The sequence below is a fragment of the Microcaecilia unicolor genome, chromosome 11 (genome assembly GCF_901765095.1).
Source record: "Microcaecilia unicolor chromosome 11, aMicUni1.1, whole genome shotgun sequence".
Lineage (NCBI taxonomy): Eukaryota > Metazoa > Chordata > Amphibia > Gymnophiona > Siphonopidae > Microcaecilia > Microcaecilia unicolor.
In genome coordinates, this window is record NC_044041.1 from 67443103 (window position 1) to 67467048 (window position 23946).

Consider the following 23946-nt stretch of genomic DNA (forward strand, 5'->3'; position numbering starts at 1 on the left):
TATATTTCCTGCAGGAAAAGTCCATAATCTGTTATTGAGATGCCCTGGGATTGGTAGCATGGAATGTTGCTACTACTTGGGTTTCTACCAGGTACTTGTGACCTGGATTGGCCACTATTGGAAGCAGGATACTGGTCTGGATGGACCACTGGTCTGACCCAGTATGGCTATTCTTACGTTCTTACAGATATATGTGCTGCTAAAGTGAGCACCTGGAACAAAACTACAAAAAGCTTTTTTTCTTTTTTGTTCCAATATTTCAATTGTAATTTTTTGTAAATAGAAAGTAATAATGAGCAACATGATACTGTACTATAAGACTTGAGATTATTTGATAAGAAAGCAAGGTCAGTTCATAGGCGCACGTATTGAATTGAAAGCAAAAGAAAAAAAAATCTACATGATCAATTTTCAGTTTATCATTTTACAAGAAATCATATTTTAACAAACTGAAGGATGTGGTGATTATTGACCACAGCAGCAGCATCACATTTATATAACAGGCAGACTGAATTCCACCAAAATTATGTATTCACATTACTGCAATATTCCAGCAACTATGAACATTCTGGGTAGCTACTGATAATAATAAATTCAATCATTTTTACTTTATTTACAGACATTGTATCATTAATATGAAGAAATGTATTTACTTACGAAGCTTATCACCTACCAAATTAACATTAGTCAAGGCGGGGGTATACACTTTTATAATAAACAAAAACATAATAATGCACAAACTTAGAAGAAACATGTAAAATAACAAAAAGCTAACAAAAATAAGCACTTCTAAATCAATAGGTCTTTAAAAGCCTACAAAAATCACAGTCAGATGACGCATTATATAACACAACTGGTAGCATGTTCCAAAAGGGAGGCACATAAGAAAACTGTTAGTTGTGGAAAGAGTTCTTGATTGCAATGGCAACAAGCAGATGGAAAGTCCACAAAACACCAAGATACCAGAATTCCTTACACACAGAAATGTCCACAACATTGCGAACAGGAGGAGGAACAAGTGTCTTATCCAATGTCACAAAGAGGGCCTTAGTTTTATGACAATTTACCATTGGATCATGACTAGCCACTATAAGGACCATCTCACAGGGAACAGGTGTATATAATAAAAAGTCATCTGCATAAAATTGATTTAAAAAAGACCATGGGCCCTAATAACATCACATAAAGAACAGAAGTAAAGATTACAAAGCAATGCAAAGAGGGTTGAGCCCTGAGGTACACCATAAAGATACTGATGTCCCTATACAAACCAGCTATCGGTGCTCAATCAAGTAAGAACCAACAGTAAACAGTCCAGGGCTTTTTTTGAGGTGGTACTTGGGGGTACTGAGTATCGGCACCTTTTTCATTGTCTGCTAAAATTGACTCATGGATTGCAAGTTTTAATGAAAGAGCTCAGGCTCTATATAGCAATTCTTCCTTGTCATAGATTCTGTGATTGGTTGCAGGAGCCCTGGCTATTGTGGGGTGGGTCCTTCAGTGATCACCCCACCCCTGAAGGGTGGCCTAGCATTTGAGTACTGGCACCTTTTTTGCTAGATAAAATGCACTGAAACAGTCCCACCCAAGCCCATAGAACTAAGTTGATGTAAAACAGAATCAAAGACTTTGTTGACATCAAGAAAGAGTACAAAAACAAATGCTGTACCAGGTGGTTCTAAGCCTTTATATAAGGTATCCAACTACACAATCAGTTAGGTTTTAACACCATGAAATGGACAAATGTCATGCTGTTGAGAATCAAGAAGAGAATGTTCATCACAATGAGCCTGAAGTTTATGGAGAACCACATACTCCAGAAACATAGCAAGCAAGCAAAGGGAATGCAAGAGATTGGTCAAAAAATGGTTAGGATGTAAAGGCAGAGCCTTTCAAGACAGGTTGGACACTTGCACTTTTAAGTTGAGAGGGCTGTACACCTGTAGACAAGGAGAGATAGACAATCCTAGTGAGGAATTCTGCAAGCTCTTTATGAACAATAAGTAAAGTCCATCGATTGTGCTAAAGTACACAAAGTGGAGTCAAGAATCACCCTGCTGCTGCCCATGTATGGTGCCGAAGATTGGGATTCATAATAAAAATAGGGTGGGGGTATGCCAAACAAAATGAGATGTACGATACATTTTCTGGATTATTTGGACATTGTAACATTAGACTAATATGTGATCAAATAAAACCAGCCCTGAACAAAACTTTCATTAACCATTTTCTGCAGTTTTATTGTGTTAATAGAGCAGAAGGGGAGAGAAATTCAGAAAACTCTTACTCTATAATAATCTATGAAGTATGAGGAGAAGCTTGCTGAGATATTAGTCCAAATCCCTGAAATGAGAAGAGGCATCATATTAGCCCCATTCCTACCTTTTGTGGCCCTGGCTCAAACGGATATAAAACTGGCTGTCCTGTAGGATTGTCTGTGTGGTGTTTGGATCATAGTAGACATATAAATAATTTTATTCCAAGAGTGGGAAGAAAAGATTTGAGGTCAGTATTTTATTCTGTTGCAGGTTTATATGAAGTTGAGGCCTTTCTGTAGGGAATTTCTTGAAACAGTTTCCAAAATGTATGAGGTAAGAACTTGGCAATGTAGCTATGAGTTTATGACTGGTATCTCTTGCACCAGGAGTATGTGGAATGCTGCAAGAAGTGTGTGTGTTGTGGGGGGGGGGGGGGGGGGGGGGGGATATTATGTGCTGTACAGTGGGGGAAGGGAGCTTGATGCAGCTATGGTATGCATTACACCTGGGGTAAGAATGGGGCTACAAATCTTAATCTGGTAAAAGATATGGGGGACACAATTCCTTGGTATACAGAAATAGAGACCTCTTTGCTAACACTATAAAATATCTCTTTCAAAAATGTTTTTTTCAGATATTTGTCTTCACCACAGCAAAGCAGGAATATGGTGAGAAAATCATGGACTTTCTGGATCCGCAGAAAAAGCTGATCCGGTGAGAATCAATTATGTAGAAGATGGATGGGAGAAAATGAATACTGGGTAGGGGGGAAGAAGGGCAAGACATGGAGTGGAGGAGTAGTCTAGTGGTTAGAGCAGTAGACTGTGTGTATGTGTGTGTGAGAGAGAGACAAACAGACAAGGGATCAAAACCTACTGGCACTCCTTGTGGCCTTGAGCAAGTCACTTAACGCTCTATTGGCTCAGGTACAAACTAAGGTGTGCTGAAAAATGGCTTGCAGTAGTGTAGGTGCGGGTTTTGGGTGCGCGCCTGTAAAAAAAAAAAGGCCTTTTTTGTCAAAAATGGAAGTGCGGCAAAATCAAAATTGCCACACATCCATTTAGGGTCTGAGACCTTACCACCAGCCATTGGCCTAGCAGTAAAGAATCCAGGTGGTAATGACCTATGTGCATGAAATGCCATTTGGCGCGCATCCGTTACATGTACCCAAAAATAAAAAATGTTTTTCAGACGTGCATATCGGGCCCCTTAGGTTGTATGCCAGAAAAGACTACTATACTTGAATGTATCTCACCTTGAACTACCACAGGAAAAGTGTGAACTAAATACTAAAAATAAAGAAAGGAGGGTGAAGTAGGGGAAATGAGGGGAGGGAACTCATATTTTCTGGAGCACTGACACCATTTTGCAAGATCAATGGTGAAATGTTACAGTGATCTTATAGAGTGAGAAATGAATTCACGAGAATCCTGAGGCCTATGGTCCTGCGTTTGTTTTTCTGTCTCTCTCTAAGACACCGTCTATTCCAAGAAGATTGTATCTGCATCCAGGGTCATTATGTTAAGGACCTATCAGTGTTGAACAGAGAACTGGCCACCACAGTTGCTGTAGACCCTGCAGCTCACACCTTCCCATACCATGTAAGTAGTGCCTCAGTTTTCAGTACCTTAGCTAAAGGAAAACAACAAAAGAGGAGACACACACAACCTTACACCGAGCTATCTTACTTAAACTATTGTAAACTGAGAAATTCCCAGCTTAGAATCTACTTAGCACAAACACAATTAAATTTTACCTCTATGTTGCTTCCACTAAGTGAAATCAATTTTCCTGGAGTGGGAGACTAAGACCTAATAATAAGGTTCTTTATACATGGCAAATCTGAATGAAACTTTGTTGTCAAGGCCCTATTCAAACAAGTTAGTGAAATGTAGGGTAGATAGTGGGGTTCCGCAGGGGTCTGTGCTGGGACCGCTGCTTTTTAACATATTTATAAATGATCTAGAGATGGGAATAACTAGTGAGGTAATTAAATTTGCTGATGACACGAAGTTATTCAAAGTTGTTAAATTGCAAGAGGATTGTGAAAAATTGCAAGAGGACCTTACAAAACTGGGAGACTGGGCATCCAAATGGCAGATGACATTTAATGTGAGCAAGTGCAAAGTGATGCATGTGGGAAAGAGGAACCCAAACCGTAGCTACATGATGCAAGGTTCCACATTAGCAGTCACTGACCAGTAAAAGAATCTAGGTGTCTTTGTAGATGATACTTTGAAACCCTCTGCTTAGTGTGCATCGACGGCTAAGAAATCAAATAGAATGTTAGGAATTATTAGGAAAGGAATGGAAAGCAAAAATTAGAATGTTATAATGCCTTTGTATCATTCCATGGTGTGACAGCACCTCGAATATAGTGTGCAATTCTGGTCACCACATCTCTAGAAAGATATAGTGGAATTACAAAAGGTACAGAAAAGGGCAATGAAAATGATAAAGGGGATGGGATGACTTCTCTATGAGGAGAGGCTAAAGCGGCTAGGGCTCTTCAGCTTGGAGAAGAGACAGCTGAGGAAAGATATGATAGAAGTCTATAAATTCATGAGTGGAATGGAATAGGTGAATGTGAATTGCTTATTTACTTTTTCCAAAAATACTAGGACTAGGGGGCACACAATTGAAGCTTTTAAGCAGTAAATTTAAAATAAATTGGAGAAAATATTTCTTTGCTCAATGTGTATTTAAACTTTGGAATTCATTGCCAGATAATGTGGTAAAAGCAGTTAGCTTAGCGGGGTTTAAAAAAAGGATTGGATAGCTTCCTAAAAGAAAAGTCCATATGCCATTATTAAGATGGACTTGGGGAAAATCCACTGCTTATTTTTAGGATAAGCAGCATATAAAATCTGTTTTGGGGTATTGCCAGGTACTTGTAACCTGGATTGGCCACTGTTGGAAGTAGGATACTGGGCTTGATGGACCTTCGGTCTGTCCAGTATGGCAATACTTTTGTTCTTACAACACAATTCAATTGTATTCTTCTTTCTTCCAGCTAGCAGACCAGCTGCTTCACTCTCCTGGCTGCTTCCATGGCTTGTGATATGGGCTCCATTGGCCACCCCTCTCCCATCTTTTTCTCAGCCGATAGGATGATGGGCTTCAACAGCCACTCCCCTCCCCCATCAAACCCCCTGTCCAGTCCTGTTTTGTAATACATGGATCGGTTAATCCTCAGTTGGTTAGCAGGAAGAGACCCATCTACCAACTTTGAGCCAAATTGATTCAAGGAGAGGCCCCCAGAGCTGTGGATATGGATGGACAGACAGTGATAGCAACAGTACTTCATGAAACTTGCGTAAAAGGGATCTTCATCTAATTTATTTATTCATTCATTCAGTTTTTTAGCCTGTCCTCACAACAATGCCTAGAACGGGTTACAAAGATTACATTCATAATAATAAAACATAAAACAGAACTTAATAAAAGAGTTGGACATTAATTTCAATTGACAGAAAACAATCCAATACAGCAGTTCCTCAACATGAGTTCTAATAATCTTGCAGAAATAGATGAGTTTTCTTGTTTGTCTAATCAAGAAAAGCTTTGAAGGTGAAAGGATACATTGTACCCTCTGCACTCATAGCTACTGAGAAACATTTATTTATTTGTTGCATTTGTATCCCACCTTATCCCACCTCTTTTCAGGCTCAAAGTGGCTTACAATACATCATGAGTAGTGGAAGAGTGTTAGTAATATAAACATTTAGTATTGCATGATCTTGGTTAGTATGATGATAAAAACAAAGTAGTAGTATACAAGCAGATTTTAAGAAACAGTTCTGAAATTAAATAGACGAGTTGTGTAGTGTATATTCACTTGGGTTGGTCTTTTTGGTATGCTCTTTCAAAGAGATGGGTCTTCAGTAATATGCGGAAGTTCGTTCTTTCATAGATCGATTTCAAGTTGCGCGGCAGTGCATTCCATAACTGTGTGCTCAAGTAGGTGAAGTTTGACGCATGCATTGATTTGTATTTCATTCCTTTACAACTGAGGAAGTGCAGATCAAGGAATATGCGGGATGATCTTCTGGCATTCCTAGGTGGTAAGTCTATTAGGTCAGACATGTAAGCTGGTGCGTCTCCATGGATAATTTTGTGAACTAGTGAACATATTTTGAACGTGATGCGTTCCTTAAGTGGAAGCCAATGTAATTTTTCTCATAAGGGCTTATCTTTCCAGTGGATGGAGGATCCTGTCTACAAACTTTACCCTATTAAGTGAAGCTGGAATCTGTAGAGAGAGGATTTGTTTTCACTGTTGCTCTTTTCTTTTGCATTTTCCAGATTTCCAATAGAATTCCAATCCAGAGCTGGTTGGGCAATAAGGAAGATACTGAACTCATGAAGCTGATTCCTCTCCTGGAACACTTGACCAAAATAGTAAGGAACTTAGGACAAGGAATGTCCAGTTATTATCTGCCCTGCTTCATGCACACCTGAGATGTAAGAGAGTAAAAATGTGCTGCAACCAGACAGGTCTGCCAAGTCACCATATGTCTTCCATTCCAGCATACACTCCGGAATTTTGTAAGAACTAAAAAATGGAATTGCAGACATATCATTAAAATCAGCTGTGATGTCTGAGAATAGGAGGGTGGCAAATGTAATGGCAATTTTTGAAAAAGGATTCCAAGGGTAACCTAGGAAAAACTACTACTACTATTTATCATTTCTATAGCGCTACTAGATGTACGCACCGCTACAGACCAGTGGGCTTCATATAGGTTCTGGGGAAAACGTTAGAAGCTCTTTGGAAAACCAAAATTTTCTATCCAAATAATGTCTTGCTAGGGGCAGAGCCAATATGGATTTAGCAAAGGGTTAGTGAGGGTTGCCTTACCAATTTATTAGATTTTTTTGATGGTGTTAATAACCACTGAGGAATCTAAAAAGTAATGGGATGGGAGACAAAATCCTATTGTGAATTGCCTAAAAGGCAGCACAGTAGAATTAAATGGTATGTTTTCAATAAAGAAATGTAATAAATAGAAATAAATCAAAACATAGAAAAGAAAATAAGATACCTTTTGATTAGCTTTTGAAGGTAACCCTTCTTCAGATTGGAAATAAGCAAATGTTGACAAATAGAATATAAAGTGAAATACAGAGGCATTCCAATGATAGTCTCATAGGAAAAGGGAGGGTAGGTTAAGTGAGAAACAGGGAGAGCTGGATGGATGAGAGAGATGTATGCCAGATAAGAGAGTGACACAGCAGTAGAATTTTATGTCTTATATTGGGATAGAGAGGCAGATCTTTAAGTCTTGACTGGGTATCAAAATATTTCACCATTTTGACTTCAAAGGTCTTTTAGTGTTCTTACCATAAGATCATTGATGCAATGTTCTGGTTTTGTAAAGTGCTGTACCACAGAGGTAGCACCCTGGTTGGCATTGAAGTGTTTAATATTATGTTTGTGTAAATTGAGCTGTGTCTTTAGCATCTGGCTTGTTTCTCCAATTCTTCACACTTTTTGCATTGAATGATGTTATACCACATTGGAGGATGAGCATGTGATTGGTCACTGTCAGAGACAGGACGCCGGGCTTGATGTATCCTTTGGCCTGACCCATCTTAGGTTCTAAAGCTGTATTGGATATTGGTTTACGAACGTTTGAATATGATTTTGTTCTTTAAATTGCTTGTGATGCTGAGGGTCATAGGTCTGTACTCACAGAGTTTTTTTAATCTTAACTTGTCAGGATGACGTTCGTAGAGAAATCTCTAGGAAGTATCGCCTGAACAAGCTGCTTGTTGAATACTGAAGATCAGCTGGAGCCCCATGAAGCTGAAATGAACAAATGGTTTAAAAGCAGCTCTGAAATAAACAAACAATCTGCTGTTAGGTAGTAGCTGGCCAGGACCCTGGACCAGTTCTGTTGAATGGTTCAGCAACTGTAGCCTCTCTGCTTCTCTCATTTTTAGTCAGTTGTTTCCTTGACACTTACAGTTAATTGCTGACTGTACACAAGACATGAAGCCAGACCTTTGGTTCCTTCAGGTGGCAAAGGCTGTCATTTCATTAGTGGCATACCAATGGGGGGGGGGGGGGGGGGGGTGGTCAGGAGGGGACCCAGTATGACAGGGGTGCAAAAGGAGGGGGATCTAGAAGGTCAAATAGCAAATTTGGGTGTTGGAGAAAGGGGCAAAAATGACCCCTGGCGACCTATGGTATGCCACTGCATTTCACTGGGTTGAGCAGAACATATAACAGGGCAAGTCTGCTGACTTGGTCACACCTCACATTGAATCTTTTCATAGTTTGTCAGTCTTACATTTTTATATGCTAAAGCAGGCTATATCATACTTTTATACAGAAAAATACACAGAGATCAAGCTTTTAAAACCTTTCCTTCTATTTAAATAAAAATTTAAAGTAACTTTTATTTATTTTTAAATTAATAATAGTTATGAACTTTTTAAGCAGTGTCTTTCTGAGAGTCTTTCAGTGAGCTCAAGGTGGTACTCTGTTGGAGGGAGCTGTCCTTGGACCCCTGAGATACCCAGAAAGAGGAGAAAAGACCACAGCCATCCTGGTTCTGAGAGCATTTCCCTGGCTCATTGCCTATGAGACATATCAAGACTGACTATGTTAACAAATGTAATTAATTTGCTAGACCTAATTCAAGCAACACCTTTTACTTCTTAGTGTTAAAAAAGGGCCCTATCCCTATTCTGATAGGTCCTGTCTTATTTTTTCTCAGTATAACAGCCACCAGTTGACTCAGCTTCTCTCCCTTTTTCAACTCTTTCGAGTTTTTAAGTTATTGAGGTGGTGGCGGTAGTTCTTCCAGATGGCAAATAATTCTATTTTATGTGCATCACTTAAACCAGAGGTCTTCCTTAATTTTTAAGTTGGGGCCATTTTGGATCCAAATGAGTTGAAGGATAGCCGCCAAATATCTTCCTATATGGGGCTGTGACACTGCAATTAATGAGTGTCAATGAATCCATCCCTTCCAGCACATCTTCAAACTCTACTGGTGATATCCTCAAGGAGGTTTGCATTTCCAAATGCATTCTTTTTTGTCTATTGAAAAATATCTTGTCCTTCAAGCACTGTGGCTTCTCCTACAATTTTCTTCCCCCTTTGTGTTTTGACCTTGAGCAGCAAGGCAGAGAGTAGCAGGAAAAAACCCAGAATGAAGATGAGGCTGCCCCAGAGGTCTCCAGGGGCTGCCATTGGCCTCCGAGCCTTGCACTGAACTTAAACTGCCAAATTCATGCCTACAGAGCTTGATTTACTAAAGCAGGATTTATCAGCCATATATCTTCTGGAGACACCCAGCTAGCTTGATTTTCAAAATATCCACAATGCATAAGCATGGGAGAGATTTGCATGCAGATCTTTTATGCATATTCAATTGTGGATATCCAGCACATGCCATAGAGTGTTGAGAAAGAGCTTATTTTCTGTAATTAAACATTATTTTCTCACAGAAGTATCTCTGAATAATGTACTGTAGCTTCAAATGGAAAGATAATTAAGGTGAAAATTTCTCTTCATTGTTCAAGCAACCCCAATGACTAGAAAAATCCTATTTTTCAAAGCCCTTCACTGAAACATGGCTATAAAGTTTTTTTCTTTAATTGACAAGAGCTGCAATTAAGGCATGCAGCACATGCATTTAAGTTCTAAAGGACAGCTTCTCTGCCCTTAACCCCTTCCTTTCAAACAAAAAGGAGAGACTTTTAACTTACGCTAGAATTTCCAGTCTACTTTTTTTGTGTGTGTTTCTGTAAGAACTGCCCCACCCCTCAAAAAAAAAAAAAACCCCAAACCAAACAAAACATTAATGTTCTAAAATAAAACATCAATCTGGGATCTGTACATGAAAATGCCAAAACTACATATGTAGGCCACAGCTGAAATATGCAAGTAAAAATGCCAGAATTACACATGTAAGTAGCAGATTTTACAAAACGGCATATCTAATAGGAACTGAGGTCTAAGACTGTTTTTGGACATTTGATGAACTTTTGAACACCACTGCTTTAAGCACAATTATCCCCTCAGTCACTGCTTCAAATGAGCTATTCCCTAACAGTAATGTGTGCTTCTGAGTAGGTGTAAATGCCAATGGGGAAATTTTGTGAAGTGTAAATAAGGAATATACATATAGTTTTAGGATCTGCCCAAATCTGTGCATGCTGCAGATATGCATGTATAACTACTAGCTTTTATGAAATGACTACATGTAAAGGGCACCTAGCACTTCTAATTTGACGTGCCACCTGTTTAAGTACCTGTAAACTGGCGATGGAGTCTTTGTACAGAGTATTACCTATGACAATAGTGGGTTGGACTAGATTTTAAAGCATTTATTGTTCTTGGGACAATGTGAGTTTCTAGTAGACCTTATGCCTATAACCTTCAGCTGAGGAAGGAAATTGCTTGCCTAGGATCCAAGGGCTGAGTGTTCAAATTACTTTTCCTTTATCGAACTTGCTATCACTTAAAAACAGGTGTCTTTGGAGCTAATGTCCTTTCAAAGTGATGCGACACGTTGACTGCGCAAGGAAGATTGGGGAGAAGCTTTGCTGTTGCAGAGTGATGCTCATGCTTAAGCTATTACCCTGCAGCTAGAGAGATCCTGAGCTACCTCTACTGCCTCACCTTGGCAGTGAAAGGGAGCATTCATGCATTCAGACATGGCAACCATGCTTATGGATGTATAGTGGTTCAGGAAAGAGGCACAATCTGAAATGTAGCTATGCTGCTAAAGGCCAATTAAACTGGATCCTGGGGTCTGTTTATTGGCATACTGGGGTAGAGTTTCCCTTTCATATTTTCTTCATTAATTGGTCAGAGGCACAGTTGCAAATTATCTTATACATGGTATCTATTTTATTTCTTGCCTTATAGAGTATATCTATTCTAGATCAGGGCTGTTTCCTATAATAAAACTGCCTAAACAGAGTTAAAATGCAGTTAAAACAAAATAAAGGCTCATCTACTATAATAAAACTCACCCTCAACATTCTGAAGACAACGTTCTGAAGTCACTCAGTCACTCACTGAAGGGTTCATGGATTCATGGTGGTGAAGCCAGAACACTGACCATGTCTATCTGCCCCGCCCTCGCATGACGGACCAATCAGAAAAAACACCCTCAACATTCTGAAACACAAAGGACCATCACAACACCGTTCCCAGGCAACACTAGGCAACGTAAGACGGACCAATCAGAGGAAACTACGTGACAATAAGGGAGGAGCATTCCCCAGCAGAATGGCTCATTATCTGTGCAGCACGGAGAGCACAGAACCACCGCTGGAATGAGAGAAGAATATTCCTGCTGTGGGTATGTGCAAAAATAGACCAGGGGAGGGGGAATTTTTAAATGCCTAATGCCAGTACTGAAGAGTGCCAGAGGGCCTATAGCACAGACTATATTTGGGATCGCTTGACATGGAGTCAGAGGAGCCGGAAAACAACGTGCCCGTCACCATCTGGGACAAGGACAAGCTGCGGCCCAGCTGGAAGGATTACCCGCGACCCAGCCAGCAGCAAACAGCGATCAAGGAAGGGGGAGGAGTAGGGAAACACGCAGAGCGTGTTTCCCTACTCCTTCCCTGCCTAGGAATCGCTGGAGACTGGCTGCCAAACTAACGAAACAACCGCACACCGACGCACCACCTCCATCTTTAGAAAGGCATCCACTCTTTCTTCAACAGAAATGCAAACTAATAATACAAAACAAACAAAGAATACATGATTTCTCAAGCGGCTGCAGGTAACTCCCCACCCCCTTCCTCTTCCCCTTTTGCCGAAGCGGCCAAGGACGTGCCCAACCATCCCCAGCCTCAGGCAAGCTGTCTCCCACCTCGGGGATTCCCCGAGCACCCGGAAAAAGACGGCGCTGATTCCTGCAGCGCATAAATGTTCCAGCATTCCCCTGCAGCCGGCCTGAAAGGGACCAAACATACTGGATCACCCGCCGACGGCCCGAGACCGTGCTCTTCTCCCTTCCGCCAACTTAAAACAACCATCCCTGTCCTCAGGCAAGCCGTCACCCACCTCCAGGATGCCCAGCACCCCAGCCCAATGGAAAAAGATGGCGCTGCTTCCAACAACACATTTCTCTTCCAGCATTCCCGTACAGCAGCCCTGAAACGGCCAAAAAATACCGACAAAGAACGTGCTCCTCAACCTTCCACCCATCTAAAACAACACTGCTGCCTCAGCACAACCGAAAAAAAAACAACACTCAACAAAGGCTGACACCCCCTACAACCACATTTACATTTCACCAACAGAAAGACCCCCCTCCACAAACCTCCTTGACAGACAAAACCATACACACACAATACAACAGAAACACACCCTCAAAGCCACACACCAATCCAACCCACTTTGCCAGCACAGCACAGCACATCCCCCAACCCCCAACCAAAAAACAAAACAAAACAATAAAAGACACACATCAACAACCTGCACACACACCACACCACACCCTCACACATACACAAAATAACTCTGTGACACATACACACACACACAAAAAAAACCACATGCTAGCGCCCGTTTCATTGGTTTCGGAAACGGGCCTTTTATACTAGTGTTAATATAATCCATTATGAATAATAAATGCTGCTAAAAACATGAACTTGTCTAAACAAGGCCCACATGCAGAGTAACCCCAAAATCTTGGGGAAGAGGAGGGTGCTTGCAAGCTTTGGCATCCAAATACATCCTCTGCAACAGACCTCAAATTTTCTAGGCACAGTAGTAAAAGTTGAGAGGTAGCCTGCTTCCAGGTATTGGAGGTCATCTTTGGTAGACCTTTGACCAGCATATGAAGAAGGTCTGGTTAAAGTGAAAGTAGAGAACTGGGCTTTTTAGTCTTTAATCACCATCCATGTAGAGCAGAGGTTCTCAATCCAGTCCTTTGAACACAGACAGCCAATCTGGTTTTCAGGATCTCTACAATAAATATGCATGAGAAATTTATATTAAAATCTCTTATGAATAGTAATTGTAGACATCCTAAAACCAGACTGGGTTGAGAGGCAGCCAATCAACTATTTGTGGGGGTTTGGAGACCCACCGATCCTCTAGCCCCTCCCCCGTCGCTGGGTGGGAGGGTAGGACAGCGTTATTCGGGAGGTGGCCACTTGGATTTCTGTGGGTTCAGGGGGTAGGGGTGCTGGAGACCCACCGGATCTCCAGCCCTCTGTGAATATGGGGGGGGGGGGGGGGGGATCATCAGGGGGACTAGAGGTCCACTGGACCTCCAGCCCCCCATTCGCGTTTGCTTTGGGGGGGAAGGGAGGCCTGCCAGCATTCAACTGCATGCTGGACAGGGCTCACCATTCCTCCCCAATGATCCGCAAAATCTAACGCCAGCTCAGAGCTGGCGTTGATTTTGCTGCGGCCAGCGCCCCAATCTTTGTGCGCTGGTCGCTGATCATTGGGGATGAATGCGTTAAGCGCCGATTAGCATGCATTTGCAAGCTAATTGCGCTAGAAGCCCTGTTTAGCATGCATTTGCATACTACTTGCGCTGAGAGCCCTCCAGTGTGCTGTTTCAGGTGCTCTAGGGCTCTGATCATGGGTCGGCTGCAAACTCTGGCGCTAGTATGGCGTTAACAGCCTCTAGCGCCGGAGTTTGCTTTTGATCATGAGGGCCTAAATTTTCTTCTGTAAAGCCACAACTTAGGAATGCAGGCCTGTGTATATAAGTCCTTCGCTACCCGAGCTTACTTGCAAGTTCTTTGTTGTGAAAGTAGTAAGATACGATGCCAAGGTTTGTTTTTATTTAATTTACAAATCTACCCAGAAGCCTCCCCAGAGATATGAGAATAAAAATCTTTAAAAGTCAGCATAATGGACATAGATCAAGGGGCCAGGGCATTTGGTACCATTTATTTCTGAGTCAGGACAGGTTTAAAGCAATCTGAATGGTATGAATACATGCAGGACATCCCTCTATCTGTCTCCTTGCCACAGCATAATGGGGTATAATTATGAAAATACTCCATATAGATAGCTGCATTATCCCACTAACTACTAGAAACTCCAGTTTGATAGACTGGGATGGGTTCTTATGAGCATGCCTGTACAACATCATGAAAGCCTAAATGTTTTTTTTTTCCATTTCTCTCTTGGCAAACCTAGCATTTAAAAGCTACAACTAAAACTGCAGCTGAGTCCAGCACCATTCAAATGCATAAAAGGCAGAAACACTAGAGACAGCTTTTTACCTGACCCTAGGAAATCTTTCAACTGAATACAAGAATGCCTTTCCATAGCTAAAGTAGATGGTGCAGTTTAAACACACAGACCTCTTTCTTTAAGTTGTCTAGACTAGGAGTACAGTTTGCTCTCAGAGAGTCTGGATGCTGCTGGATCTGCCTGTCCCAGAATAGGAAGGGCATGGCTCAGGTTAGGGTAGGCTGGGGCTGCTTGATGGTGGGGGTCCTATCATAGGAAGGCAGCCCTGGGCCTCATTTCCACATGCAATTGCCTCATCCTCACTCAGGGCCTGGAGAGTGGTCATCTCTGGGCTGGAGACATGGGCCTGCCTGTGCAACATAAACCGGTTAAGCAACCATGAGACACCAGCAAGTAGGAAAACCATCAGTAGAGGAGCACAAATAATTATGACAGTCAATGCACTGATATGATAGATTTGGCTAGGCAGGAATCCAGCAGCCAGATGGCGAGGATACAGAGGCTGGGAGCAGGAGCGCATTTCCTCATCAAAGCTGGAAAAGGGGGGGCAAGCAGTGCAATTATGAGCAGAGCTGTCATTACAAGAATAGCAGGATGAATGACATGGGGCACATATCTGAGGTCCATGCTGTGTGCCATTGAAAATCTGTCTCATGCTGTAGTATTTAGGTGGGCAATATGACAAGCACAGGTGTTCAAAAACATAAAACGGTTCCTGACACTCTGTGGGGGGGAGGGAAAAAAAAACAAAAACAGTTAAACATTTTTTTAAATCCCAGAGAATCAAGGTTTCAATGTAACTGACAATATAAGTACAGTCTCAATTAAACCAAACCTGTGTACAACTCCCCATATTTCCCACTCCACATATTTGCTTTTAACTCCTCAAGCCCCTCACATTTTCTACCCTCCCCTATTCCCAAAATACCTTATTATTAACAAGCACAGACTCATCATTGGCTCTTTAGTGTGCCCTCTCTAGAGCTAACCCTCCCCCCCTGAATCCCCCTTCCTCCCTTGTATACCTAAACCTCTTCACCTCACTAATGGTTTCCCCAGCAATTACTCCAAGCATTTCCATTCTTTTCCTTTTGTCAGTGAGCCTCTTTAATACCCATAGGAGGGGCCCCATTTGTACTTTCCAGCTATGAACTGTGGGTCCTCCACTTTGTTTACAATGAGCAGCAATATCACACCTAGCTATAAAAATCCCCATTCTCATAAGTCTTTTTCCATTTAGCCCCTCCTCCCTTTAACAGTCCCAACAGACACACCTTCAGATCTTGGTTCTTTGGGGTATTATTGTTAATAATAACAACAGTAATAGTAACAATAATAATATTAATCTTAAAAATATTTACTAGACTGCCATTTGTTACAACGCAATATGTTCGTAATAAAGTGAAATTAGTACAAAATAAAAAAATAAATAAAATGAAAACATGAAAGCCAAAGAACTCAAACCACAAAGATAAAGAGCAGAAGTCACAAGGCTCCTGACCAATATGAAAAGCCTGCTGAAAAAAAGAAAAAGACTCTGCTCTAAACATTTGAGTCTTGATAAAACTCTGCTCTAAATGTTTGAGTCTTGATCCATACCAAGTTATTGATGGTTGAAGATTGCTTGCACCATGGTCTAGCTCAAAGGTGAGCACCCTCCGTCCTTGAGGGCCGCAACCCAGTTAGGTTTTCAGGATTTCCCCAATGAATATAGATGAGATCTATTTTTTTTTTGTTACATTTGTACCCCGCGCTTTCCAACTCATGGCAGGCTCAATGCGGCTTACATGGGGCAATGGAGGGTTAAGTGACTTGCCCAGAGTCACAAGGAGCTGCCTGTGCCAGGAATCGAACTCAGTTCCCCAGGACCAAAGTCCACCACCATAACCACTAGGCCACTCCTCTCCATTACTCCATTATATGCAATAGATCTTATGCATATTCATTGGGGAAATCCTGAAAAAAACCTGAAAGGATTGCAGTCCTGGAGGACCAAGGTTGCCCACCCCAGGTCTAGCTGGAAATGTTTCCTGTGGGTGGATAGAACAGTGAACTCATTCACACAACTCTGCTGCAAGAACATAGCTGGAAGTTAGGGCAATGGTTCTCAAATAGGTTCTAGGGGACCACCAGCCAGTCGGGTTTTTAGGATATTCACAGTGAATATGAATGAGAAAGATCTACATACCTGTTACTTCCATTATATACAACTCTTTCTCTCATGCACATTCACTGTGGATATGCTGAAAACCCAACTGACTGGTGGTTCCTCAGGACAGATTTGAAAACCGCTGAGTTAGGGAACACAATTGCAGCATTCCACTCTCTCCTGCTTTCACTTTATGGACGACTAGGAATAAATGCCCGTTTCTGAGGGCAATGAAACGGGTGTAAGCAAGGGGCCCCCTCCCTCCGAGCTACTTGCCTTGTTCGGTGTTGGCGTCGCTGTGTGTGGGTAGGGTTTTTTTTTTTTTTTGTTTGCTGCGCCTCCGTGGCCGTGCCTGTGGCGTTTCGGTTTCGGGCCTCGAGTGTTATAGCTCCGCCCTCGACGTCATGACGTTTTGACGCGAGGGCGGTGCAGACACTCCAGGGCACACCGGATATCTCGGGCGCCTCAACTTCCGTGGAGGCTTCAGAACGTTGGGGTTGCCTTTTATATAGAGAGATAAGAGATAGGAAAAGGTCACGTACCCTCACATGCACCCTCCACTGTCCACCTCAAGCACTTGCTCACTACAGAGCTCTTTATCTTTCTGGTCATCATGTTTTCCTCTGTTCCATAAAGCTGCAGCATGAAACTGAATAGAAAACCTGGTTAAGAGACAGTAAGAAAGATTATCTCTATGCTTCTTTCATGCCAAAGATTTTCACATTTTTTTGTTAATACAGATGTTAGTGAATAAGGACATTTCCCTATGCACTCTGTCTAAGAATGCCCCCCCCCCCCAAACAATCATATGTACAAGCTTGACTATCTGCATTGTATTGCTCCTTCTCCTTTACATGGAATGTATAAACAATAGATGAATAAAGAGAAATTAGGTCTTACCTATCAATTTGCTTTCCTTTAGTACCTCCAGACACGTGGGTTTATGCACTCCTAACAGCAGATGAAGTCTGAGAACTACTGACTTCAAGGTAAACCTATATGTATCCTGTGCAGCATACAACCAGCTATATATTTCCATACCAAGGCCAGAAGATACATAATTAAATACTTATAATGTCCAACTAACTAGGGAACAAATAGCAACTGAGAAACTTAGAACACTGCTCAATTAAGAGCCTGAAAACAAGTGAAACAATTTTGATTTGAATCCTCTGCTTTGCTCTTTTTTTCACAAGCATCTTAAAAATGCAGATGCTGGGTGGGTTCTGGACTGGTCTGGAGAGACAAAGGAAAGAAAATTAGCAAATAAGACCTAATTTCTACTTCTACTTCCTTAGCATCCCTTCGCACCAGTCCAGATGTGTGGGAAGTAGCAAGCAGCGTCGTCTAGGGCTGGGAAACTGCAAAACCCACAGACAACACCCTCGCTCCAAAAAGCTGCATACTGGCAAGCCTAACATCCATTCAACAATAGTGCTTTTCAAATGAGTATAAGGATGACCAGGTATTCCTCCATAGGATATTTGTAGAGTGACAAGACTGCATTTTGCCCAAGTAGGAGCCACCTTCAGAATGGTTGAAATCAGCCATCCTTTGAGTATACATGCTGAGGCAATGGCCTCCTTAATCCACCTAGCTATTGTTGCTTTTGAGGTCACTTCACACTTCTTCTGACCACCAAAAAGCACACTGACAGAAATACAATTTTGGAATACAGTAGCTGTCACCCAAGACCTTTGCGAGACAGTTTACCATTCTCGCAGTTTCTTCGTTTTAGGAGAATTTGTACGTCTGATGCCGATTTTATACAGCAAGCTGGGAATTTTGGTATGGGCTTGGTGCAAAGGAGTTACCCCAAGAAAGTTCTTAAGCGAGCATTTTGCCGGGCAAAGTACAACAATAGAGATCTCCTGTTATCAACAAGAGCGCGTAAAGAATCAGAAGAACACATTATGACATTCGTTATGCAGTTTGCTCCAGGAGGAGAGAAGGTGTCGAAGATCATTAGACAACACTGGGATGTGATGCAGGCGCATCCACTGTTCAAACAGCACCGAGTGAGAACAGCTTTCTCTCGTGCAAGAAACTTAAAAGAAATACTAAGTCCCGCAATGTTACCTGAAGTTAAAGATGAACCGGAATTGACCCAGCCTGGACATTTCAAGTGCAACAAAACTGGTTGCAAAACTTGTGATCTCACTGTTGAATCTACAATTTTCAGCCATAAAGGTTGTACATACCAGTTAAAGCACTACACGACCTGCCAGACAACATACATCGTCTATGCTATTAGATGTCCATGTGGCAAGATCTACATAGGTAAATCCAGTAGATTCCTCAATGCTCGTATGATAGAGCACAGATTGTAGATCACTGCACACAATCTGGGAGCTCCGTTGGTACAACATTGTGTCAACAACGGACACACAGTGGAATCGTTACACTGTCAGGTGATCGAGCATGTCACCCCCCCCATCCAAGAGGAGGAGATCGTGAGCGTACATTACTACAGCGAGAAACTTATTGGATATTTCACCTGGGAACGGTGGAACCCGATGGCTTGAATACATATGTCCATTGGGGATGTTATATGTAATGTACAACAAGTGAAGCAGAAATGCTAAGGTTGAATCGTCACTTCCGGTAGTGCACATAAAGAACGCCACCGCCATGTTTTGGGTTTCCAGTGAGTGATCAATAGCAGCAGGAGAACAAACCGTAAGCCATGAGTTGAGAGACAAGAGGAAGAGTGATTCATTTACTGGAGGTTAAGCTGATGTTTTTTCTTAACATATCTTTTTGTATCCGTAGGACTGTCCCTTGACAAAGCACATAAGCGAAACAGGCACCTGTCGGGACTGGTAGGAGTCCTAGGATTACGAAGGACATATACGCAGATAAGTGTTTGTTATCTCCACTGTAGTAAATGAAAAAATTCAGATTGTGAGCATTTTGGCCACACTTATGGACAGATGGATGTTTCAAATTTGATATAAAAGAAGTAAAAAGGACACTATAAGCACTGTAAAAAAAAGGGATAAAACATTGACACGGAAGGTAGGGGGTTGTCTATGATTATGCTTGTCACAAGAGCAAGGCACATCTTATTGATAAGAATATTTTTGCCTTTGACTGTATGAGACCCCCCCTTTATCACAGCGATAGTGTGACCAATCTATTTATATTCTACCATTTTGTTGTGGAGTACATTTGTACAATTGTGGTACAGCGCAGCCACTTAGGTTTTGACAGTGTTTCTGAATACGATGGTGAGCAACTCATGGTGCACAGGTTTTAGTTTCTCCACTGAAACAGCATCCGATCTCCTAAATGTCACAACAGGGTTTGCATCTTCTGGGAGCGATGGCTGGGAAGTGGAATGGGACTCCCTGTTTTCCAATTATAAATCCTAAGATTGGAGATGAATAGTCTGGCTTTGATAGAATATTGTAAAGCAGAGCAAATTCCGCGGGGTTTACGCATGTACAAAGCACCCCAGATTTTTAAAGATCAAGAAGAATTTATTTCAAAGTGGAACATGATTCTCAACAAATGTTCCCTTGATCTTATGCTCTTGATTATAGAACAATCCAGAATAGCTCTCCAACAGGAGAAGGATTATTGGATAAAGAACTCAACCGGTTGAAAGAGGGAGTCTCAGAACAAGTCTTCCAGCAGAAACACGCGCAATTGAAGGAATCTTTGGAACAATTTAAAGAGCATTTATGGAAGTCCAAGATTAAGAAATTGACAAGGGACAAGAATGATTATACGCAACAGAATGTACACCCATGGATGAAAAAGAAAGGGGATGGTGAAACACCAGTAACAGACCAAATCACACCAGAGACTGGATCTAAAAAGGTAACATTTAAAGCCTTTCAATTTTCGGACAGCTCTTCCAGTGGCAGTGATCCAGAGGATTTTTTAGACAATCGCTGAGGACGCAATACAAGAGGCAGAGGGGGACGGACAACAGACAACAGAGGGCAACCCAGATCGCGGCCATGAACACGATCTCAGTTCTAAAAGAACTGAACGTGATCAACCTGTCCAGTACCATTTTGACACCAGCGCAAGTTTCAGTGTTATCCAAAGGTTTATCGTTTGTGTCCACCAAAAGGTTCAATCCATTTCAGTTTAGGATAGACCTTGAAAAGTTCATTCATAGTTTACAATTGAAGATATTTTTTGGTAGAGCGGACATAGGGACATCTCGCTCAAGAGTATACAACAAATCACAATGGATACCACCAATGGGACCGCTGCTTTTTACCATATTTATAAATGATCTAGAGATGGAAGTAACTAGTGAGGTAATTAAATTTGTTGACGACACAAAAGTTATTCAAAGTTGTTAAATTGCAAAAGGATTGTAAAAAATTACAAGAGAACCTTATGAGACTGGGAGACTGGGCATCCAAATGGCAGATGACGTTTAATGTGAGCAAGTACAAAGTGATGCATGTGGGAAAGAGGAACCTGAATTATAGTGACGTAATGCAAGGTTCCACATTAGGAGTCACCAACCAGGAAAGGGATCTAGGTGTCATCACTGATGATAGGTTGAAACCCTCTGCTCAGTGTGCGGCTGTGGCGGCTATGAAAGCAAATAGAATGTTAGGTATAATTAGGAAAGGAATGGAAAATGAAAATGAGAATGTTATAATGCCTTTGTATTGCTCCATGGTGCAACCGCACCTCGAATATTATGTGCAATTCTGGTCACCTCATTTCAAAACAGATATAGTGGAGTTAGAAAAGGTAAACAGAAGAGCGACAAAAATGATAAAAGGGGATGGGATGACTTCCCTATGAGGAAAGGCTAAAGCGGCTAGGGCTCTTCAGCTTGGAGAAAAGACGGCTGAGGGGAGATATGATAGAGGTCTATAAAATGAGTGTAGTGGAATGGGTAGAGTGAATCGCTTGTTTACTCTTTCCAAAAATACTAGGATTAGGGGGCATGCAATGAAGCTACAAAGCAGTAAATTTAAAACGAATCAGAGAAAATATTTCTTCACTAAATGTGTAATTAAACTCTGGAATTCATTGCCAGAAAACGTAGCAAAAGCAGTTAATTTAGCGGGGTTTAAAAAATGTTTGGATAGCTTCCTAAAATAAAAGTCCATAAGCCATTATTAAAATGGACTTGGGGAAACTCCACTGCTTATTTCTAGGATAAGCAGCATAAAATGTATTGTTCTGTTTGGGGATCTTGCCAGGTACTTGTAACCTGGATTAACCACTGTTGGAAACAGGATGCTGTGTTTGATGGACCTTCGGTCTGTCTCAGTATGCAATACTTATGTACTTGTGTACTTATATTTAAATCTTTGGGACAAGCAATCCAATAGGGGGGGAAGGGGGAAGGGATTTGATATACAGCCTTCCCATGCCACAATCAATGTGGTTTACATATTATATACAGGTACGTTTTCTGTACCAAATGTGCTCACAATCTAAGATTTTTTTTGAATCTGAGGCAATTTAGGGTTAAGTGACTTGCCCAGGGTCACAAGGAGCTGCAATGGGAATCAAATCCAGTTCCCCTGGTTCTCAAGCCTTATCGGTCCAAATTTATGAAGCTTTTCTGAAAATAAACACAAAAAAGTGTTCAATGTTCAACTTATCTGTAATGCCTCTCAAGAGCCAGCCACCAACTTGAATTCACATTTTGACTTCTGCATCAGGGTAGTTGGTCTCCTAAACATATGATCCAAGTTTCATTCTATACTAGTATTACTTCTATAGAATGAAAAATTGGGTCATGTTATGTTTGATATTATAAGATTTAGGTGTCTTTGAAAATCAGAGCAGCTTTTTCTTCTTACTTTTATTTACTCACCTAATAAAAAGATTTTTTGCCTTTACAATATCTTCTTCCCTTTTTGTCCACAGCTCTCGTACTTGCAGATTTTTCCATACAGAAGGCAACTCCTTAAGTATTTCTCCAACTAAAAGTTTTCCTAATTTTTGAATAAACTATCACCATCCACTGATCATGTGATCCCTGATGCTCACCCATTGCAATATTGGAAATACTCTCCCCATCAGTAAACATCAGGCCAATAGACAGTTTTTCTATTTAGAGAATCCAGGGTCTTTCTACTTCTAGAAGACTTTGCACCCTGATCAAAATTGAAATCACCTAACAATATCCAAGGGCATTATCACCTGGTTTTTTTTTTTCATTTGGGGATACCTCGCTTTGTTTAATCATAAAACCATAAGAAAAGTCATGCTAACTCAGACCAAAGTTCCACTGAGCCCAGCATCCTGTCTCCAACAATGGCCAGACCAGGTTAGAAGAACCCAGTAGGATCCTAAATAATAGACTTCAGAAGTATAGACACATACACTCAAACCAAGAAAGTTTCCTGAATCTGATACTCAGTAAAAATCAAATGGCTAGCAGTGAGTGATCTTTAACCCATGCTGTTGGAACCACCACTCTGGGATTACAAGACCTTCTCTTCCAAGGTAACACTTCCCCTTCACACCCTACCAGGAACAAATTTCTCACCATTATTGCTGTAATCACCCTTGTTGCGCAGCTCTAGAGACCAGACCCCTTGTGGATTCTCATCCCAGGAATGTGTGCTCATGAAGGACCAGTCCCTGTAACCCTTTGTGCTGGTATCGTAAGGCCTAGGGAAGACAAAGGCAACCATTTTACAGAACTCTGTCCTGGAGAAAGTACTTTCTTCTCTATGCATCACCATGCAACTCCTCAAGCTTGAAATAGCCAGCATTGCAGGAAGATGGTCAGGAATTTAATTTAAAATTTCTACTTTGCCTAACCAATAACAAGGACTCACAGTGGATTACAGGAAGCATATACACAATGAAAAAAAAACATTAAATGCATTAAAGTTTACTATTAAGATATTTCCTAAACAGCCATGTTTTTAACTTTTGGTGATTTCATACATATGGAAGACAATAGGGAAAGGGAGTTGTTGGATTTCTTAAAATAGTGAAAAGTATTGGACAACTGTCAGCATGGAGACATTGCTTATTTCAGTGTTAATAATATTCAATCATCTTTGGATAAGGAATAGATACAGTTAGTCATCAGCGTTTGCTACAAGCATTTTACTGTGAGTAGGTATCAGGGCAGTGGTACAGGGGGGAGTATTGAAATAGTTCAAGGCATTTTTGGCCAGTCGATCTCAGAATATCTTGCTCAAAATGTTGTAATGACATTTGTAGGCAAATTGTTATGGTGAGGTTGCTTACCTGTAACAGGGGTTCTCAGCAGACAGTAGGAGAATGTACCCACACTCTAGGTGACATCACCGATGGAGCCTAGTGTGCCTCAATCATGTCTCCAGCTCAGAAAAGTCAGACTGATTTTTCTGAGCATGCGTAGGGTTGGG

General features: G+C 41.4%; 2 protein-coding genes across 6 annotated transcripts in view; one reads left to right on the plus strand and one right to left on the minus strand.

Moving 5' to 3' along the window:
• The window catches only part of LOC115480552 (CTD small phosphatase-like protein 2), a 51412-nt gene extending 43108 nt beyond the window's left edge, over positions 1–8304 (plus strand). For all 5 annotated transcript variants that reach the window (XM_030219310.1, XM_030219311.1, XM_030219308.1 and 2 more), the window contains 5 exons: positions 2529–2591; positions 2893–2972; positions 3733–3859; positions 6564–6659; positions 7982–8304. In XM_030219310.1, the coding sequence (XP_030075170.1) occupies positions 2529–2591; positions 2893–2972; positions 3733–3859; positions 6564–6659; positions 7982–8044 (429 nt within the window). In that variant the 3' untranslated portion in view covers positions 8045–8304. The remainder of the gene's footprint in view (positions 1–2528; positions 2592–2892; positions 2973–3732; positions 3860–6563; positions 6660–7981) is intronic.
• Positions 8305–14163: 5859 nt separating this feature from the next.
• PCSK4 (proprotein convertase subtilisin/kexin type 4) overlaps positions 14164–23946 on the minus strand; it is a 107930-nt gene continuing 98147 nt past the window's right edge. The window contains exons 13-15 of the mRNA XM_030220024.1: positions 23091–23215; positions 17149–17268; positions 14164–15180 (exon numbers count right to left, since the gene is read on the minus strand). Of these exons, the coding sequence (XP_030075884.1) occupies positions 14669–15180; positions 17149–17268; positions 23091–23215 (757 nt within the window). The 3' untranslated portion in view covers positions 14164–14668. The remainder of the gene's footprint in view (positions 15181–17148; positions 17269–23090; positions 23216–23946) is intronic.